Source organism: Saccostrea cucullata, unplaced genomic scaffold (genome assembly GCF_032062105.1).
Source record: "Saccostrea cucullata isolate Sc308-1 unplaced genomic scaffold, CSIRO_AGI_Scuc_v1 ctg9318, whole genome shotgun sequence".
Taxonomy (NCBI): Eukaryota; Metazoa; Mollusca; class Bivalvia; order Ostreida; family Ostreidae; genus Saccostrea; species Saccostrea cuccullata.
The window spans coordinates 1-21,287 of record NW_026933427.1 but is presented as its reverse complement, the minus strand read 5'-3'; the positions used below and the strand labels follow the sequence as shown (position 1 = coordinate 21,287).

General features: G+C 32.9%; 1 protein-coding gene and 1 pseudogene across 1 annotated transcript; one reads left to right on the top strand and one right to left on the bottom strand.

Annotated features, from left to right (window-relative positions):
- Positions 1 to 392: 392 nt before the first annotated feature.
- LOC134238315 (uncharacterized) lies at positions 393 to 8,491 on the bottom strand. The gene is made up of 5 exons (XM_062720441.1): positions 8,000 to 8,491; positions 2,774 to 2,911; positions 1,931 to 2,048; positions 1,063 to 1,263; positions 393 to 831 (listed from the first exon to the last, which is right to left on the bottom strand). The coding sequence occupies exons 1-5, from the start codon at positions 8,344 to 8,346 to the stop codon at positions 607 to 609; spliced, it is 1,029 nt and encodes a 342-aa protein (XP_062576425.1). The 5' UTR covers positions 8,347 to 8,491; the 3' UTR covers positions 393 to 606.
- A 5,715-nt stretch (positions 8,492 to 14,206) lies between these two features.
- LOC134238316 (ryncolin-1-like) lies at positions 14,207 to 19,219 on the top strand (annotated as a pseudogene).
- The last annotated feature ends 2,068 nt before the right edge of the window (positions 19,220 to 21,287 follow it).

The following is a 21,287-nucleotide window of genomic DNA, read 5'->3' as shown; positions in this document are numbered from 1 at the left end:
ACTTTATATTTGCCTGATTGTTACTTTTAACGTGTGAAATGCGTTAATTTTTCAAACCCAACGGCATGTATGTAATCTACTAAACGCGCGTCGACCCTTTATGACGTCACAGAGAAATTACGTGGAACGTTTATCCAAACGCACATCTATGACCTCTTGACCCCAAACCTGTATTTACACAGTTATAAAAACGCTTGCCTTCAGTAGTGTTATGTAAAGGAAAACATTTGCAAATGTAAATATTTCTTTGTAACACGACTAAATAAGTAAAATATAAATATAAGAAATAAAATATCATTTTTAGAGTTTCACTGGGTATGACATGAAGTCGGTACGTGATCAAATCTACTATAACGCCCTTCGGGCGTTATAGAATTTGATCACGTGACCGACTTCATGTCATACCCAAATGAAACTCTAAAACAGATATTTTATTTCTTAAATGTACATGGTATATGCACTCAGTTATCTAGTTTCTGTTTGACCAGATCAAGTCTAGATGAGTCACAACTCACAAAAGAAAAACGAAAGAGCAATATTTCAAAGCAAACATTTTTACATCATATTAGTAGGATATGCAAATGTACCCTTGTAATCCATAATCTGTTATCTTTTCCTAGCTGTTTCTCTCCTTACTATCATTATTTTAATAAGCAGCAAAGCTTTGAATAAATCTTTGCGATCTTGTCGATTTAAGAAATTGTAGCGCCTGCTGTAGTGAAGTTGAGGGCATTCTCCATCATTTAATATCAAAGATCCAGCTATATTTACAGGGGTATTCCGAATTCTCTCCATTGCTGTGGGATAAACTTTGAGGAAAGTTAATTGTACCTAAAAAAACATTGTAAAAAAGTAAATTCACTCTATTTTCACAAGATTATAAGTACATGCAATGTGTTTAGTAATCATGGTAATTAGTAATAACCATCATCAGACTTCACGGATATTCAGTTTTCTAGGAAATACTGAGTACTTCTTATACTAATGAAATTATTATTTATGAAATAAAGATGTAAAAACCATACATAAAACAACTTTTACATTTAATAAATTTTTGCCTACCCATGTCTTTTCAATGATGAAGCCAAGTATTCTATCCGATATTGGTGACTTGTCTAGATGCACAAAGAGGTCTCCTATGTGTTGTGAAGGAACTACTTGATCACCATTGCGAATTATTTCCTCATCTAGGTTGGAGGTAACTCTGATTTTCTTTTTAGGAGGGTCAAAATCATCACCTTCGTATGTCACAGATTTAATTACCTACATGTGCAATTTTGAAATTGTTTTATTACACCAAACTCAATATCTTCTGTTGCCTTAAAAACATTTATATGACTGTTAGTCTGACAAATTAGTTTTAGGGCCTCATATGTGGAACATGTGACTAGCACGTAGTCAAACTTTCAAAGATGTTCCCTTCGACACAAAATCATATTAATTAAGACATCATTCCCGAATCAGTTAATAAAATATCATTTTCAGGACTGTTGGATCCTTGATAGGAATGAATTCAAATTTAAATAATTTGTTGCCTGCAGCTTAAATCATGAGTTCTTGACTGCTTAAATCAGGACTAATGAGTTCTTACATGAAATAAAACAAGATCTAATTGGTCAAGGTCACCAGTCACTGAAATCTGATAACCAAATCTGAAATCTGAAACCAGATCAGATAAGTTTACCCTCCTTTTATGTTGTTGCTCTGAAAATATTTGAAATCTAGAATATCAAAATCATATATAAATATAAAAGTAACAAATTATATTTTATTTGGATATAATTTTTCATCAAGGCCATTTAGTAGTTGCCTATGATAGGGTTTGGGCATGACAGAGAAAAAGTTTCTCTTAAGTTATCAATTTCTTGGTTGCTTTGAAGTAAATACATCAACAAACTTCAAAATATATTTGTGAAGAAATTGTACTCACCTGACAAACACAAACTGTTCGTTGTTCCCAATTGTCTTGACAACAGACAATGTCAGGTTTAGAGGTCATTGTTCTACCAAGGATCTGAACTTTGTGTGTGATGATGAATGGTTCACTCCTATACAATGGTGAATAGTCACAATTCTAATTGAAAGATATAATTCCCAAATTCTAATATATTTGCAATTTAAAGTTTTTCATTCTGGAAATTGTCTAAAATTAATAAAATGATAAACGCTTCAATAGATATCAACTTAAGCCATGAAATATTTTACTGTTTACAATTTTTTATAGGAATTGTGGCACGCTTAGTCTCAGAATTTCTTCAAACTCTCTATCATAAAAGTGTCAAAATTCTTTGATACTTTTCTCTAAAATCAGGCAAAAATTGGTTGCTATGTGTGTTACAGTTACCATGGCAAGTGCTTACAGAGAATGGCTATTACTAGTATCTTGCTCCCATTTCATTTTTGTGTGCTCCTTTTCTAGATACTATTATTTCTTTCATTTACTCATTCACTACTCAATGCACTTGAGAATTCAGTCTTAATTCAATCATGATTCAATCACTGTTTGATGATGAGAACAGAGTAGAATATTTTTAAATAAATTCTTTCTACAAACACAATACTTATACGTTACCCATAAGAGCTACATATAAATGTATAAATCAACAAAATTTGTGTATTTATCAAGGTCCATGTAATACAAATATGAGAGGTCATAATGTGATTGAAAATAAGTGAAGTACATGTATTATATATGTTCTATTAAGGTTGAAAATGTTATAGATGCTAGGTGCTTACAAATACACTGTACATGCACTAGAAACTGATTACTTACAAAGTCATTAAACCAAATGCCTGCAGCACCTTTTCAAAGAGGACTAGGTATTTCAGCCTCTGTTCAGTTTCATCAGACTTGGTTTGTGATATAATGGAGGAGAGACAGCGGTTGATTTCTGTCAACTTACCTAAAAACCTGCAAGAATATGTGATACCTATAGAAATCCACTATAAAACCTGCTAAAATTAATAAATCATTTGATACCAACATGATCAAGTGAAAGATCACCAAGGAACAACTCATATCTACATGTACATATTTCATGTATTTAGAACAGCTATTTTGGCAAAAAAAAAAAATGAATACAGAAACCAGGGACCTGCCATAAACATAAGTGTTTCACGTTATCATGACGTCAACCTTGCTCAGTACTAAACTTCAATGTAACAAAAAAATCTTCTTACTTTCGATGCTTACTATTGTTGATTACAGACTTCTGACTATTTTAGTATTTGGTGACATGACCTTTAGCTTTACAGACAGCATTTACTCTGTTTGGTAAGGTTTCGTTTAAATTTAGATATTATTTGTCTTTTGTATGTAACATGGTTGTATGCCAACATGTTTGATGAATCAATAAAGAAATTGAATTGAATTGAAATGAATATATACGTTAAGCATGTTAATTAAAGTATAGTGCAATACAATGATCCCTCATATTTTACCAAAAATTAAAATAAATGCAATAATTCATAATAATGAATATATACATCTGATAAAGGAATATCTTTTTTGATATTTTGCTTGTACGTTTTGTTTTTGACCGTATGACCAAATACATGTAATAACTCTGTTTATGGAAAGCAGTCACTGCCTTATAGCAGAACACTACTATTGCATTGTGTCAACCATCCATTACATTATGTCAACTCTTTATGACATTAACCCACACTACTATTGCATTGTGTCAACCTTCCAGTACATTATGTCAACTCTTTATGACATTAACCCACACTACTATTGCATTGTGTCAACCTTCCATTACATTATGTCAACTCTTTATGACATTAACCCACACTACTATTGCATCGTGTTAACTTTCCTTTACATTATGTCAACACTTTATGACATTTACACATAATACAATTATATTTCGTCAACTTGCATTTCGTTATGTTTACTTTTCATGAGATCTTAGTTTTTATTAACTGATGTGAAAAGCTCATGCCATACTGTGCGCACTCTTCTACATTATGTCGATTCACTATTACGTTATGCGAACACGGGTATCCTCAGCCTTTATATGAGCATAACGTATTTTCCGCGTTCCGCACTAAAAATGGCGGGAGAGAAAACCGTCGTAGAAGAGATTCTCAGCGATTTGGGAATGAAATCTTTAAATGAAAACTTTAAGCGACAAATGATTGATAATCTTGAAACGTGCAAAGCCTTAACACTGCGACTGTGAATTAAAGTCACGTCGAAATTCAATGGTGTTTACTTTAATCTCATAATTAAATAAATCAAATATTATGAGTCGTGCAGCAATCATTTTTTTCTTTTTATTTTGATTTTTTTTTATAAAAGTCTTAAACTTTGAAGGACATTGCATTAGTTTCACAATAAGCTTAACTGAATTAAGTTGAAAACTTTTTTCTATAAAACTATTAAGCCTGAGAGCTTCTTCACTTTCCGCCCTTGGTCTCCAACCATATACCGTCCCCCTTCCTTGTTCAAGATTCCCATATCTGCCACTGATATGTGCCCATGCATGCTTACTAAGGCATATTGAATTGATTTAGATGAGCGACTTGTAGATTTTTGTAATAGAATTCTGGCCCTGAAATGATTTTAAACCAGAAGTCTCTGTCGAGACTGAAGCTCTACTGGTTTGAACTTATAGCAAAGGAAGAGAAAGTACTTAAGCAGCTGGGATTTAAAACTTTATAAACAGCATTAAATAGAATAATGATCGTTGATAAAGTCTCTTTATGTTCTTAGTGTAGTCTACTTGTGTACCAAGTAATACTGAAATCAGACAAAAACTGTAGGAGGAGTAGCATTTTGAAACAATTTCACAGATATTTCTATTTTTAGTAACCACGGCAACACCGTTCATCGAAATCAAAAACCGATGCACAAAATTATGTATCTTAGTGTAGTCTACTTGTGTGCCAAGTTAAATTGAAATCAGACCAAAACTGTAGGAGGAGTAGCATTCTGAAACAATTTTACAGAAATTTCTATTTTTAGTAACCACGGCAACATCATTCATCAAAATCAAAATCCGATATACAGAATTATGTATCTTAGTGTATAGTCTACTTGTGTGCCAAGTTATACTGTAATCAGACCAAAACTGTAGGAGGAGTAGCATTTTGAAAGAATTTCACAGAAATTTCTATTTTTAGTAACCACGGCAACACCGCTCATCGAAATCAAAAACCGATACACAGAATTATGTATCTTATTGTATTCTACTTGTTTGCCAACTTATACTGAAATCAGATCAAAACTGTAGGAGGAGTAGCATTTTGAAAGAATTTCACAGAAATTTCTATTTTTAGTAACCACAGCAACACCAGTCATCGAAATCAAAAACCGTTAAACAGAATTATGTACTTTAGTGTAGTCTACTTGTGTGCCAAGTTATACTGAAATCAGACCAAAACTGTAGGAGGAGTAGCATTCTGAAACAATTTTACAGAAATTTCTATTTTTAGTAACCACGGCAACACCGTTCATCGAAATCAAAAACCGATACACAGAATTATGTATCTTAGTGTAGTCTACTTGTGTGCCAAGTTATACTGAAATCAGACCAAAACTGTAGGAGGAGTAGCATTTTGAAAGAATTTCACAGAAATTTCTATTTTTAGTAACCACGGCAACACCGTTCATCGAAATCAAAAATCGATACACAGAATTATGTATCTTAGTGTAGTCTACTTGTGTGCCAAGTTATATTGAAATTAGACCAAAACTGTAGGAGGAGTAGCATTTTGAAAGAATTTCACAGATATTTCTATTTTTAGTAACCACGGCAACACCGTTCATCGAAATCAAAAACCGATACACAGAATTATGTATCTTAGTGTAGTCTACTTGTGTGCCAAGTTATATTGAAGTTAGACCAAAACTGTAGGAGGAGTAGCATTTTGAAAAATTGTTTACAGACAGACGGACAGACAGACGGACAGACGGACGGACGCCGGACGCATTACTATTGCATAAGCTCTTCTGGTCTCTGACCAGTAGAGCTAAAAATTACTAACTCCAGTGACGTAGCATCTTTTTTGAAAGAGGAGGTCAGCCAGAAAAAAAAATCATTTACCCGAAAAAACTTGACAAGCCAAGAAAAAAAAGTCCAAGCCCGAAAATCCTATTTCGGGGAGAGGGGTCCAACTTCGATCAGTCCTATTTTTTTCCCCAGATATTACATTACCCTTAGTGGATTATACTTCAACGTTGGGGTGGGGGTAGTGATGGGGAATCGGGAAAAAATCAGAATCGATTATCGGTAATAATCGGCTGGGCATAATCGATTAATAATCGATTATAATCGAAATTTTGAACTTTAATAAAATTAATATAGAAAAGTCGAAACTTATTCAGATTTCTGTCAGACTTTAAAAAAAAACCATTTACTTACATAAAATATTCAAAAATGTTAATTGAATTTTCTTTTATAAAAAGTGGAAAATAATATTTTGTTTACTTTAAACAATATAGGACTATATAAGACTATTGAAACAGAATGGAAATTTATTTTATTTTTTTTAATAAAGTCCATGCAATGGGTATTTTACTGATATTAGTCCCACCTTTCATTTAATACATGTATATTTTTCTTAAAATTAGTTTTAATTAGTTAAAATAATAAAATTGCAAGTCTTAAAAGTAATTATCCAGAAGTTAGACTTGTATTTATGATAATAATTACGTTTAAAGATTGACTAGACTAATTATGTTTTCCTTTGTATAGTAAAACCTTGCAATATTAGCATTTCCTGGTATTAGTCTAGCCCCATATTTAATCATGGCGGTAAAAGTATCAACAAGACACGGAATCCTTCCATGTTTTCAACGTTCATCACTGCTTTTATGCTCTTTGCTCTTGGATTTGGTAATAAAATTAAAGTATGACAATTTTATTTTTTGTTAGCGATGTCGGCGACATTTATTTTATAATCGATTAGTAGCATCGAAGAGCTCCTAACGACCGACAATCGATTGTCGGCGACAATCGTTCCATCACTAGGTGGGGGCTATACAGTTTCAATGAACATTACATTTTCTATATAGTAAAGTTAAGTCTGGGAAAAGAGGGGGGTTGATATTTGTCCTAATCAATCAGGACCCCCCCCCCCCTTCTTACCAGTCATTAAAACACGGTCGTCAACATTCATTATATACTAGATATACAGCTTTGAGATAATGTAATTGTTGTTTAACATCAGGTAATGAACTTTTGGAATCAACATGATAAAGAGTTAACACAATATAAACCAAATAAGAAAGAGTTGACATAACGTAATTATATATCCACATCACGGAATGGAGTTTTGACATAATGTAATAAAGTATTGATATAATATAAAGATATGTTCACATTATGTTATATACTTTTTACACCACGTAATAAAGCACTGACATAAAGGTAAGATGTGTTCACCTCACATCATGATGCCCTCGCCGTAAAATAAAGATAAATCCATATCACGTAATAATGCTTTGATATAATAGAAATATACACTCTCAAAAAGGAATGGGCTTTTGACTTCATGTTATGATAAGTTTAATTATAAAGCACAATTTACTTGACGTAATGCAATTTTGACCTCACATATTAAAGAAATGAAATAATGTAAAGAAAAATTCATTTCATGCAATAAAGTTTTAACACAATTTAAACACATTATCACTTCACATAATGAATTTTTTACTTCAAGTTATGAAGTGCTGACATAATGAAAGGATGTATTTACTTCATGTAATGCAGCATTGACATGATGTTAAGATATATTTACATCATCTCATAAAAAATGGACATAACGTAAAGATATGTTCACATCACGTAATGATAAATTGACATAATAAATGCATAGTAGTATGCTATAAGGCAGTGATGGCGTTCCATATCTGTTTACTGCAACACATATTTTACAGTTTAACAGGACTACAGTATATTCCTGTAAATGAAGAACAGCCGTATACATGGTATAATTAAATATGTTCAAGGTTTTCACCGCCATATTTCCCCTGGAATTTTATCATACTTACCATTTTGAAACTAAAGGCTCTCTTAAAATTTCGTTCTCCTGTGATTGTGAGCGCAATTTCCATTGAAATTCTGGCGCGAAAGCCTTTTCCACAGGTACGTCTTCTAAACATCCGTAATGAGTTTCAAAATCACAAGCTTTTAAACAACTTTCAATTTCAAGGTGATCTTCCTCAAATAAAGTAAACAAACGCCAATGGTTCACAATAATTTCAAAGATGTCACATTGTTTACATCGCACACCTAGCTTGTCTATGAAACGACTATTCCAATCAGACGTGCTCTTTGGAAATTCGCTGGATTGTGATGATTCACAAACAGACGTTAAATCGGGAAAGTTTTTAGACATGTTAGCTAATATGAAAAATGAATGAAGGGTTATCTGTAGTTCTTTATCACCGTGATTATCGAATTCCACATGGAGCCGCGATCGAGGGTGCACTTCTACTTTCACTTTCTCACCAACGGTTTCAGGTCGAATTGTGCACAAGGTAAGTAACTGCGTAGACGAAAGCCCAGAAGGCTCATTCGTACGAAAGCCCAGAAGGCTCATTCGAGATTCAAGTTTCGAAATACGAGATTCAAAATTCGAGATTCGAAATTCGAGTTTCGAGATTCAAGATCCAGATTAACCAATCAAAAGGCTCATTCGAGATTCGAGGTTCGAAATACGAGATTCGAAATTCGAGATTCGAAATTGGAGTTTCGAGATTCAAAATCCAGATTAACTAATCAAATACGGGTTCAACATTTGATTACTTCCCTTTATTATGTTTTATCTATCAATAAATCGTTTAATATATTTATAACAAATGAGTCATTTGATTAAATTACAATACAAGAAGAGTGTTATATATATTAGAAGGAAAGTTAAGGATGTACAACACACCTACCCCCAAAAAATCCTGTCGTTTAATTTTCGTTATTTTTGTATATTTAGTACATGACTATATCTACTGCATGTATGCATATTTTGGACAAAATCGTTCGAGTGGTTTTTGGACAGGAACTTCCAAAAGTTACCCCCCTTTGGTTGTTTACAAGGAGAGAAAATTTTTAATCAATGAACTACTTAAACCTTGATTTTCAAAAAAGCCATGTTCAAATTTCATTGACTTATTCCTTTAACCATTTAACACTAAAACATGGTCATCTTTTTGATATACATATCATCAAAACAATTTCTAAAGACCTTAAACTGAAAAACTTTAATTATCTAAGCCTTGAAAATTGTGTATTTTTCAAATTCAAGATTTTTTTGTGAAAAAACCTGTCGTTTAATTTTAATAAAAAACTTTCTTTAGGTAGCTGGTAGTAAAAATAATCTTCATAATTTTTTGTATAATTTTTGTACGACCAGTTTTGATTTAATAGCGGAAAATTACCCCCTCCCCCTTTCTCAATAAATCACGTTCCCGCGCGTCTTTCAGACGGGGGTCGATCACTTGGCTATGAATGTACAAATACACATTTAAAAAAAATCAAATTGGAATATTGCTTTCGCTTCAAAAATATATTAAATTACAAATTTAAAAGTTCTCATATGTAAAACGTATTTAAATGTAGATTTATAGGAAATTTTTGAATACCCCTAACACTCCCACCCCTTCCTTTTTTGCGTCGCAGACCAATGTTAGCGTTTGACGAAACGTCGTTTACAGTGCAAATATACTAGTATTTCATTTGAATCCCAGAGGTATGCATTAGTTTTTAAATTAATGAATGCAGAATAAATATTGACTATTGTTTTTATATGTATCAGGAAAAAAATTACTGAAGGCTTTTAGTTTTAAGTCCATATATGTACGCGTTATGCATTCCATAGTCATGAAACCTAGATACGAATTCAAGTTATGTTGAACTTGAATATGTTGATTTTTAATTTTATTTCTTTAATCTTATTTATAAAAAAAATTTTTGTATGTTCAATTCTCCTGTGATATAAATGGAATAATTGTAGTTTCTTTCATGTCATTATAATTTCAAACGAGACAGGATGTGGCCGTGGGGATACATCGACATTTGCGTAGATGTACACCCCTGTTGATATTGTACGTATTCTTTCAATGTCGTTGCTTCTAAAGTTAAAATGAAAATTCCGTATTCGTCCACATAAACTTCAAAATATCAAACATTAAACTCTTCATCTATTTCAATTTATATCAAATCGCACATTGATATTTTTAAAAATCTTATAGGCTACGTTTTGTTTTGATTCGAGGAAATGCGAACCGACATTGCATTGTTGGCAGTGACAGAAAGTCAAACGATTTGCTGCAATAGCCGATATTCATAAATGCAGATAATTTCAGTACTAGTGAACAATTCTTTTCAATTCTATACTTACATTGTGTATATGAGGTCTATAGTATTCAATTCTCGGATTTATCAGGTCTTGCTGTAAATGTATTTCTGTGGAAAACCGTGTATAAAGGGAGGAAAATAAACATCTCCTACATTTGAGTTGTTCCTCTTTGATCAGTTAGGGTCTGAGAACAACATCGATTTTACATTGTAAAAAGTTTTTTTTGTTTGTTTACTGTTGTTTTATTTAATTAAAGAAGAAAAACAATATCTATATCGTAAATGCACAAATTGTAAGGAAGACCATTAATTAATAGGAATGTTATATAGCCAATTGTACATAATGAGAACTTCGGCAATGTAACTAAAATAAAATTTTCAGAATAAAAAAAAATGCTGCGCTTTGATCAAGTTTACAATTTATTGTATATGGAATGAAATGAAATAAACATTAAGGTATGGTATTTTATGTCTATTACTTGCTTTTTACGGAGTTTAATCGGGTTAATTAAAAAATACTTATTGACTGAGTATGGAACGCATGTTAACATACGCATAATCACAGCTAAGCCCCATATCCCATTTTTCTTTAATGATTGAAATACATCGGGATCGTTTTACTCGTCATTTTGACGCTTTATTTTTGACGTTAAATTTGACGTCACGTCAAACGTTCAATTGAAATCGCAAGAGTTATCTCCCCCAGTGTGTTGTACGTCTTTAAATAATCATTTGATTTTTGATCAGCAATATATACTTCAATTTATATTATGACTTCTTAAATATTAAATAGAATACATATATCAGGCAGTGGCGGATTTAGAGGGGGGCTAATTATTTAAATTTCCTTCTAATATATATTTAAATTTCCTTCTAATATATATAAAACCCTCTTTTTTGCATTGTAATTTAATCAAATGACCCATTGGTTATAATTATTTTAAACGATTTCTTGATAGTAAAAACATAATAAAGGGGAGTAATCAAATGTTGAATCCGCTTTTGCTTGGTTAGTTTGGATCTTGAATCTCGAAACTCGTATTTCGAATCTCGAATTTCGAATCTCGTATTTTGAATCTCGAATCTCGAATGAGCCTTCTGGGCTTTCGTAAGTAACAACTGTTCAAACCAAATTGTACCCCATCATAGCCAGCCAAGGGTTTCTGATACGCTACTCTCCCCATGAAGGAGAGTCGTGTATCAGAAACCCTTGGCTAGAGAAGATGCTTGTACTTTATCTGTCTTTATCTATTATAATCTCTCATATCATGAAAAAAGTGCAAAACATAAAAAAAACCCTGCATAAACAGAACTGAATTTATTTATCTCTGGTTGGGGGAGTATTAAAACGAGCCATCAATTTCTCAATAGAGAAAAATATAGTGAGAAGTTGATTTCTCGTTTAATATACCCTCTCAATAGAGAATACCCATGTAATACTATAATAATGCATGTATCATGGGATAATATAAAATATAGGTAAGAATTTTAAAATATATACAGGTACAGTTGTGTGCCAAAAGTGAAGATAATTTTATTTTTTCTTTATAATTTAAATTATTTCATTGAAAACAATATAGTTGTAAAATCACAGTTATGACAACATTTCTTGACAGATTTTATCAAAAATTTCTTGATAATTCAAGAAATTGTTGTAGTTAAAAAAAAAACCAATAGTTTTTAACTGATAAGCATTGATAATTTAAAAATATTGTAATTTAAGCGTGACATGAATTTTTGTCATATACTCACAATGAATTATATAGTCAATATAACTGATCTTGAATTTTAGAACTGATGTTTAGTGATGAGCTATATTTTAATATTATACTTTCATGTAAATTACTTGAATCTGATTCGTCGAGAAACATTTGGTAAAAAACACTACTATGCGCTGAATAATGAAGCCACGCCCTCCTGCGTAGCAACAGTCAACATTGCTTGACGACGGGCGGTATTACAAAAAATAGCGACTGCGCGGAATTTATGCGCACACGGTTCACTGTAGTATGTATTTGTATAAAACATTCAGTATAATATAATAAATATTGCATGTAGTTGAGTGTAACATTGAAAATTTTCACCCCTCGAAAACCTCGGTTGACAATGGTTTTCTTGGGGTGAAAATTTTCAATGTTACACTCAACTACATGCAATATTTATATACTAGATATTAAACGTGTAATGATCTTTTAAAGAAAGATAACTACACATTTACTGAAATAAAAAATTGGATTGTACAAAAATTTACCATTTACCTATGATTTTACAAAATGTTGTTTTCAATGAAATATACTGAAAAAAAAGAAACGCAGGGTAGCATAATTTTCGATAAAAATTTGACCACATGACCAAAAATTACGAAAATTGGTCAAATGGGAAATTTAGTTACTGTGCATCAAAATCAGTATTCAGAATTACTCAACCGTAAAATTTATGACGTCACGTAGGGAAAACGCTAAAAAGCCCAAAACACGTGCAATTTGATAACGACGAGTTTGTCAACAAATCTTGTTGCATTATTTGATGCATATGAGGTTTGCACATCGTTTTTCAATATTAAGAGACATTATGAATTTATTGCCATCTTGGCACAGTTTACGAAAGTTCAATGGGGTCTTGTTTTCGAATTGCCTAATTAATGAAAAAGGCAACAACGGTTTACTAAGCAGTCTCTTGTAAATTTTCCCCCATAAAACGTTTAAGCCGTTGTCAGAGAGGGTCTGGAGTGGTTTTCAATCAACCGTGACGATAACGGTAACGCGAAACAGAGTCATGTTACGAGCGGGTTATTCGTCCTGCCATCTCTTAAATCGCCACCTTACTACCACAGAAACAGACATTTATAGAGTAGATGATTTTAATCATTGCATTCATACGAAATTTGAAAGAAAACAATTCTGCAATTTGGTTTTTTGAGCCAGTCAACTTACGGTTGTATTCCTCTCACTGGCGCATGCGCGCGCCGCTTGACTTATTTTTTGCGTGGTTACCCACGCTAAATATAGCCAGGATTTGAAAATTAAACACTCTGATGAAATTCCGTGCAAAGGAGAAATAAGGCTCTGACAAATGCACGAGATAGACATTGAAGATAATGAGAGTTTTCGATTTTCACTTTTGGGGGGTATCGTTATTTGAGCTTCAATAACTTATGAATAATTAGACAAAATCTTATAAGATTTGGTTATATCTTTTTGAAAGATGGTTTTAAAAGGTAGATAAGAAAACTAATAAGTATTTTAAGAAAAACAAATTTAATTCACCTCAAAAGTTTACCCTGCGTTTCTTTTTCCTTTCAGTATATATAGAGAAAAAAAAATAAAATTATCTTCACTTTTGGCACGCCACTGTATATTAAAAAGTCCATGGCATGTAGAATTTGAATAAAAATAAACTGGGAGGAATGGGGAGACAATGTTACAAAAATAAATAAAAAAGAATTGCCACCATAGCCATGTTGACACGGCATAAAAACTGAGAGGAAATCTGTTCGTTCGGATTGGGATGGGCCGGGAGCTTCACAACATTAAATATAAGATGCGATTTAAAAAAAAAAATATTACAAGAGTCATTATCGATTATTGAGACATAAAACACTTTAAAATATTTTTAACTGAAACGGAATAAGCTTAATAGTAAATTAATAATGAATAATCAGTGTTGTTATTTGTATACATTTATCTCCGGATTTTCGTGACAAAACATAGCTGGATAAGTATATTATTAAAGACAGGTACGTATATCATTAGTAATTGTATTTTTGCGTGTCAACGATTGGAGATCATGCAATATATACTTAATATTAAACAACATTATAACTATTCTGCTGTCAAATTTATTTACCCAATGAAACTATATATTCCTCAAAAAGCAGAAATCTTACAAAACATACGGTTAAAAATAATATGGAAGCCATGCTGAAGTTCTTGATCTTTGCAGTAGTATATTCTATTGCTAATTCCATGGGGATAAGACTTCATTTGACAGGTGATTTTGCATCTTCGCTAGCCAAGGGTTTCTGGTAGCGTATCAGAAACCCTTGGCTAGCGAAGATGGTAATTTTGAAGGTTGCCTAAGAGAGTAAAAGAAATGTTTATGCAAAAAACTACAGGTTTGAATTTGAAATTTTTTTGGTAATCATCCAAATTCTATAACTCTCCCGCAGATGAAATCAAAGCCATGCTGAGGAATTCTAAATGGGATCACAAGAATACTGCAATCTCCATACACGGACCTATGACTCTCGATCTAAAGTCAAGTTATAAACTGAAGGATGGACATGTGTTTCTTAAATCACGTGAGTGTTTACCTATATATTATATAACAGTTTAAGCTGAATGGAACATAATGCACTTACAGTAAATTACTACTTAATTAAAACTTTTATAAATGAATTATTCCTATTAAATGACAAGAGTATTTTTTTGGTTTTTGTTTTGTTTTGATTTTTTAAAAATCAACTCTATGGTATAACAGTTTTGCCTCAATGAATCTTTACGCATTTCCGAATTAAAATTTTTATGAATGAATTATTCCCAAGATATTTTTCTCGATGGCTTAACCTTTTTAAGATATCAAAGATAAACACAAGGATTGTGCTGATATCCTCAGACACAGACCCCTGAGTAAAGACGGTGTTTACACGATTTATCCTGACATGAAGACTAAGAAGTCGGTGTACTGTGACATGACGACGGACGGAGGAGGATGGACGGTGAGTATGACAATAAATACAGATATACTCAGTCTGAAAAACAACTACATTGGGTCGATAAGATGTATAATTGGCTCCCTAAGCCAATATTTTAACGAGTCCGATGAGGTTTATCTATTTGCAATACATTTTTTTTAAATATAAGCTTCACTAAGCTTCACTAATTACACTCCCCCCCCCCCCCCCCCCCCGTTTACCGTTTTTTACAATTTTCAAGAACATTGCAATTTCACAAAAATTATTTTTAATATCTGGACTCTCAGAAAAAATATCTTTATTGAGGAGAGTAAATGCACCTTGTCTCTAATTAATTTGGTGTTTGAAATGGAGCATAGGGTTTGGAGCAATTATCTATAACATATGGACAGGACCGTTCTACACATTAAGTGAATCTTGTTCTTCCCTATTGCTTCTTAAATTAATTACGCAATGTCTATGAAGCCTTATTACCCTTTTTGTTGTGAAAAAATGTAAAATATAACATAAAAAAAGATACGTATTGTTATCCACTGTATTAGGAACTAGTATTACACTTCTCGTGGAATTTTTATTTAACAATTATTTAATTTCTGCACATTTTTCTGATCAAAATTTGTCCGTTGTCTGTCGTCGTCGTTGTCGTCGGCGTCGTCTGCGTCGGCGTAAACTTTTCACATTTTCATCTTCTTCTCAAGAACCACTGGGCCAATTTCAACCAAACTTGCCAGAAAGTATCCTTAAGTGAAGGGGATTCAAGTTTGTTCAAATGAGGGGCCAAGCCCTTTTCCAAGGGGATATAATTATGAATTAGTGAAAAATTAATGGCATTTTTCAAAAATCTTCTTCTCAAGAACCACTGGGCAAGGAAAGATAAAACTCATGTGGAAGCATCCTCAGGTAGTGTAGATTCAAGTTTGTACAAAACATGACCCCCTGGGGGTAGGGTGGGGCCACAATGGCCGATCAAAGTTTTACATAGGAGTATATAGGGAAAATCTTTAAAAATCTTCTTCTCGAGAACCACTGGGCCAGGAAAGATGAAACTCATGTGGAAGCATCCTCAGGTAGTGTAGATTCAAGTTTGTTCAAATCATGACCCCCTGGGGTAGGGTGGGGCCAAAATGGCCGATCAAAGTTTTACATAGGAATATATAGGGAAAATCTTTAAAAATCTTCTTCTCAAGAACCACTGGACCAGGCAAGATGAAACTTATGTGAAAGCATCCTCAGGTAGTTTAGATTCAATTTTGTACAATCATGACCCCCTGGGGTAGGGTGAGGCCACAATGGCCGATCAAAGTGTTACATAGGAGTGTATAGGGAAAATCTTTAAAAATCTTTTTCTCAGGAACCACTGGTCCAGTAAAGATGAAAGTTTCGTGAAATCATTCTCAGGTAGTGTAGATTCAAATTTGTTCAAATCATGACTCCTGGGGCTAGGATGAGGCAACAATGGCCGATCAAAATTTTACATAGGAGTATATAGAGAAAATCTTTAAAAATTTTCTTCTCATGAACCACTGGTCCAGTAAAGATGATAGTTTTGTGAAATCATTCTCAGGTAGTGTAGATTCAAATTTGTTCAAATCATGACCCCTGGGGCTAGGATGAGGCCACAATGGCCAAGCAAAATTTTACATAGGAGTATATAGGGAAAATCTTTAAAAATTTTCTTCTCAAGAACCACTGGGCAAGGAAAGATGAAACTTATGTGAAATCATCCTCAGGTAGTGTAGATTCAAGTTTGTTCAAATCATGACTCCTGGGGGTTGGGGGAGGGGGGGGGGGGCAAAATAGCTGATCAAAGTTCTACATTGAACTAGATAGGGAAGTCTTTTAAAATCGTCTTCTCAAGTACTTCAAAGCCATGATTAGTGATATTTATGTGGAATCATCCTCAGGAAGTGTAGATTCTAGTTTGTTCAAATCATAACTCCCAAAGATAGGATGGGGCCACAATTGGGGATCCAAGTTTTACATTCAAATATATAAAAAAAAATTCTCAAGAATAGCAAAGTCATAATTAGTACTAGTATTTATATGGAAGCATTTTTGGGTAGTGTAGAATTAAATTTGTTCAAATTATAACTCCCAAGGGTAGGGTGGGACCACAATGGTGGATCAAAGTTTTACATAGAAAAATAAAGGAAAAAATCTCAAGAACAGAAAAGCTATGTTTAGTCATATTGACATTTAAGCATCTTCATGTATTGAAGATTTAAATTTATTCAAATCATGGCCCTTTGGGGGTAGGGAGGGAAACAATGGGGAATCAAATTCAAATTATTATGAAGTTATATATAGGAAGAAAATGTTTTTAAAAAATCTTTTTTTCAAGAACAGCAATGTCATATGCTGTATCAATATGAAGGCTATCTCAAGTAGTATTAAAATTCAAGCCCCCCCCTCCCCTCCCTTCAGTGAACTTTTCAGTTCTGATCTGATTTGTGCTTCTTCCTAGCTGATTTGCTCAGGTGAGCGATGTGGCCCCTGGGCCTCTTGTTTTCATTTATTTCCACCCCCCCCCCTCACACACACTATTGATAATAGGACCCTGTTAACATTTTTAATAATAATATGAAAAATGTTTAAATTTTCTTATTTATTAACAGTGAAGAATCAGTGAAGAAACTTGAAGAAAGTGGAAAGTTATTTCTACTGTTAAAAACATTCTGTAAAACGTGCAATGGTTTATTTTTTCATACAGACTTTTTCATCAGGATTGGGGAATTAAAGCTTGGTAGCTACTCGCTTTTTCTGTAACACTAAAATGACAAAGAGAAACAATTCCGATCAAAGTTGAATGTTTTTAAGGATTCAGCCTAAGAGAACCTGAATTTTCAACAGTTGTTACAGTTATATTATTTTGAAATTCTCTGAATTCTAAAACTTAATGGAAACAGTTTTTTTTAAATAATACAAAGACAATAACAATAAATTTATTTTAATTAAATTCGGAACTTTTGGTGAAAATCTTTTGAAAGTGAATGCACTAAATAAATATTACAAAGCAACTAAAGTAAATTTGGAATATCTAATTAAGGTGATACAAAGACGACAAGATGGCGTAACTGACTTCTACAGGAACTGGGCCGAGTACAAGAATGGATTTGGTGACGTCAAGCATGAATATTGGCTGGGTAAAGAAAATACTTGTTGTTCAATGATTTTTAATGAAATCAAATATTGGTTGGGTAAGATCTATATTTACAAAACATTATACTTTTTCGAATTTTTATTTTCTGTATAATTATGTTTAAAATTATGTTTAGGAAATGATGCTATTCACACTTTGACAAAAGACAAGAAACAAGAACTAAGAATAGATCTGGAAAGATTCTCCAGACACAAAGCACACGCAACCTACTCTACGTTTTACATCGAGAACGAGGCTGACAAGTATAAGCTTACAGTAGGAGGATTCAAGGGAACCAAAGGCCTCGGTAAGGGAAGAAAGATGCATTTTACAACCACATGTGGGAACTTTTTTTCAGATACCGAATAAATAAACCAATTTCCAAAAATAATAACAAATATTATTACAGAGCATTATTTACTATATAAATTAACTGATCATTTTATTTCGAGGGAGGCAAATATGTTCGCGGGCATGCAAAATCACAAACTTATTCATGGGGACAATTTTTTATGGGTTACACCTTTGCATGGTAGTTTTTATTGTTTACAAAATAAATGTGGGGATGTAAATTCGTAGCTATGGGGTGACGAACAAAATCCACGAATATTGCCCCCCCCCCATCCGAAGAGTGCATGGTTCCACAGTATTCTCTCACACTTTCTGCCTTCTGTTTGTCTGTCTGTCAATCTCTGTCTTTCTCTTTCTTCCTGAGAGAGAGACTTTACTAATCTGTTTACAGGTGATAGCTTTGGGTTCTTCCAAGATGAAGTTTAGCACTAAGGACAAAGACAACGACACATCTTCTGCTCATTGTTCTACCAAGTACATGACAGCAGGATGGTTTAGTGGTTGTTTTAGCACTAATCTTAATGGTGCATACAGGAAGGAACCAAAGAATGACACCAAAGCGTTGTCTTGGTATACCTGGGGAAAAACTTGGTTGTCCCTGAAGTCGGCAAAAATGATGATTCGTCCAAAACAATGATCGAGAGATTAATGAAACATGTCGATGAGTTATCTTTAATAAATTGATTTAAAGTAAAATATTCATTTGACTTTAGATTCTTATAGATATTCAATATTTAATTTCCCTTCATCTTATATGGCCAGTACAAAAAAAAATCAAATTTCAAATAAAGATCTCGTATCAATCGAACGATTTCTTAGAGAAAAAAAATTATATAACGTAACCGAGCTTATATTCTTATTTATTAAGCGAATTTGACACACCTGTGTTTGCAGCATTTTCAAAAATACACAGGATAGTGCAAATAATTTAGGAATGAAATTTCACTGAAAATTTGTAAACGTTGAAAACAAGAATGACAAAATATTTATTGTAAATACCTCTCAGCAGTTAAAATAGCAGAATTAAAAAAGTCATAATTTTCAAATTTCCAGGCTTTGTTTTTTTAAACAATATATTCTTTTTTATTCGTGACGCATGTGTAAGCTTCAGGTTTTATAAAAGTTACAGGTAATCTTTATTGCAAGGATAAAGAAAATCAAAAAGTATACACATACAATTTTTTTGAAGTTTACCAGGCCCTAACTCGTACATGTACTACAAATTATTATAATTATGTTCATTTCATAACGCGTGTATATTAATGATGCAAATATTAAAAGAACTAGAGCAAAGCTCGTTGCAGAGCAACGAAAAGGTCTTCCGTCCTGTTTTGACCGGAAGTGACGTCAACAAAAAAAAAACAATGAGCTAAGTCGTCTTCAGACACTATAATTTCAATTTTGCATCAAATCCTTAAAATATAAGCTATGTTTGGGTATTTCCGGCAAACCGGAAGTGATGGCGACGGACGGAAAATTACATGTAAGTTCTATGCTTTCATTGGCATATGTTACCCAAAAACCTTGTTAAGAACGGCAAAAATGTGCATTTCTGACGACGTCCGGTTTGATCGGAAGTGATGTCGACGGACGCATTTTGACAAATTCAGTGAATCTTGACATTTTGAACAACTTTGCTTCTTAGACGTATTACAAATTCTCAATACTTTTTGAGATATCTGGAAATAAATTTTGGCCCCTCTAGATCCCTTCATTTAGGGGTTAGCCCTTTTTTTGAGATATCATTTAAAAGATCTTGGAATTCTGCACAATTTTTGTTCTATATGTTTTAACAAAATATTTTTAGTTAAGAAGATAAAAAGCAAATTATGTGAAAATTTTCGCTCTTTTAGGCGTTCTAATTTTTGACCCCTATATAGCACCATTTCGAATAGAGAAATCGAAAAACAAAAACAGCTATCACAACTTCAATTCTTCTATTGTGTAAAATCAGGGACCTATATACTAACAAGATAGGCAACTCCTTCATCGCCGTGTTTATTTACCCAAAACATCACGCACGACACTACAAGTTTTTCAATTTACGTTTATTCCCAGTAAGCAGGGTGTTTTCTGATTATAATCATTTATTCCTTTTATTTTTTTAAAGCTTAATAATAATATGATTTAAAACTAAAGAAAACAAACACCGAAATCGGCGATTTCTCGGAAATATGGCCGATCGGGGCATATGCTGATTTTGCATAAAACAAAATTTCTACTAAGATAAGGAGTATAATACGTGCTAAAGACAAATCTTGGATGGTTTTTTGACAGATGATTAAAGGATTTGATCTGAAATATACAATAGCTTTAGAGATATAATTAATTAAAATTGACTTACGAAATCCCGCGACTTACGAGATATCGCGAGACTTGCAGTAGTTACCTATCCCGTTAGTATATAGGTCCCTGGTAAAATCAGTTAAGTTTCTGCTCCAGCTTTTGCCATCTCCGAGCCTTTGTCTGGAAATGAAAGCCTATAAATTTTAGTTTAAAGGGAAATAACTCAAAACCGGAAATGAATTTTCGGAATGCTAGACAAATTTCTGATAGAGTTTAGTAACGTCTATAACTCTGAAAATTTGAGCAAAATCCATTGTGAAATGAGTGAAATATGAGGCCTCAAAGTTGGCGTCTAGGAAAAGGAAAAAAAAGGATAATAAGAATAATCTTAATCATCAGAATCAGTAGAGGGTCTTCCGTTGGAAACGGAAGACCTTAATAAGATAATGACTAGAAATCAGCAGGAACAAAAGGCTTTTTCTGTACGCTATTTGAAGTATATTAATCAAATATGTAA

Excerpts from the sequence above, each read along its gene's own strand:
- LOC134238315 (XM_062720441.1), bottom strand. The coding sequence starts at position 8,346 with ATGTCTAAAAACTTTCCCGATTTAACGTCTGTTTGTGAATCATCACAA. Across the intron at positions 2,912-7,999 it reads GAGCCTTTAGTTTCAAAATG|GTTTTTAGGTAAGTTGACAG; the intron begins GTAAGTATGATA and ends ATATTCTTGCAG. Across the intron at positions 2,049-2,773 it reads GCATTTGGTTTAATGACTTT|GAGTGAACCATTCATCATCA; the intron begins GTAAGTAATCAG and ends ACCATTGTATAG.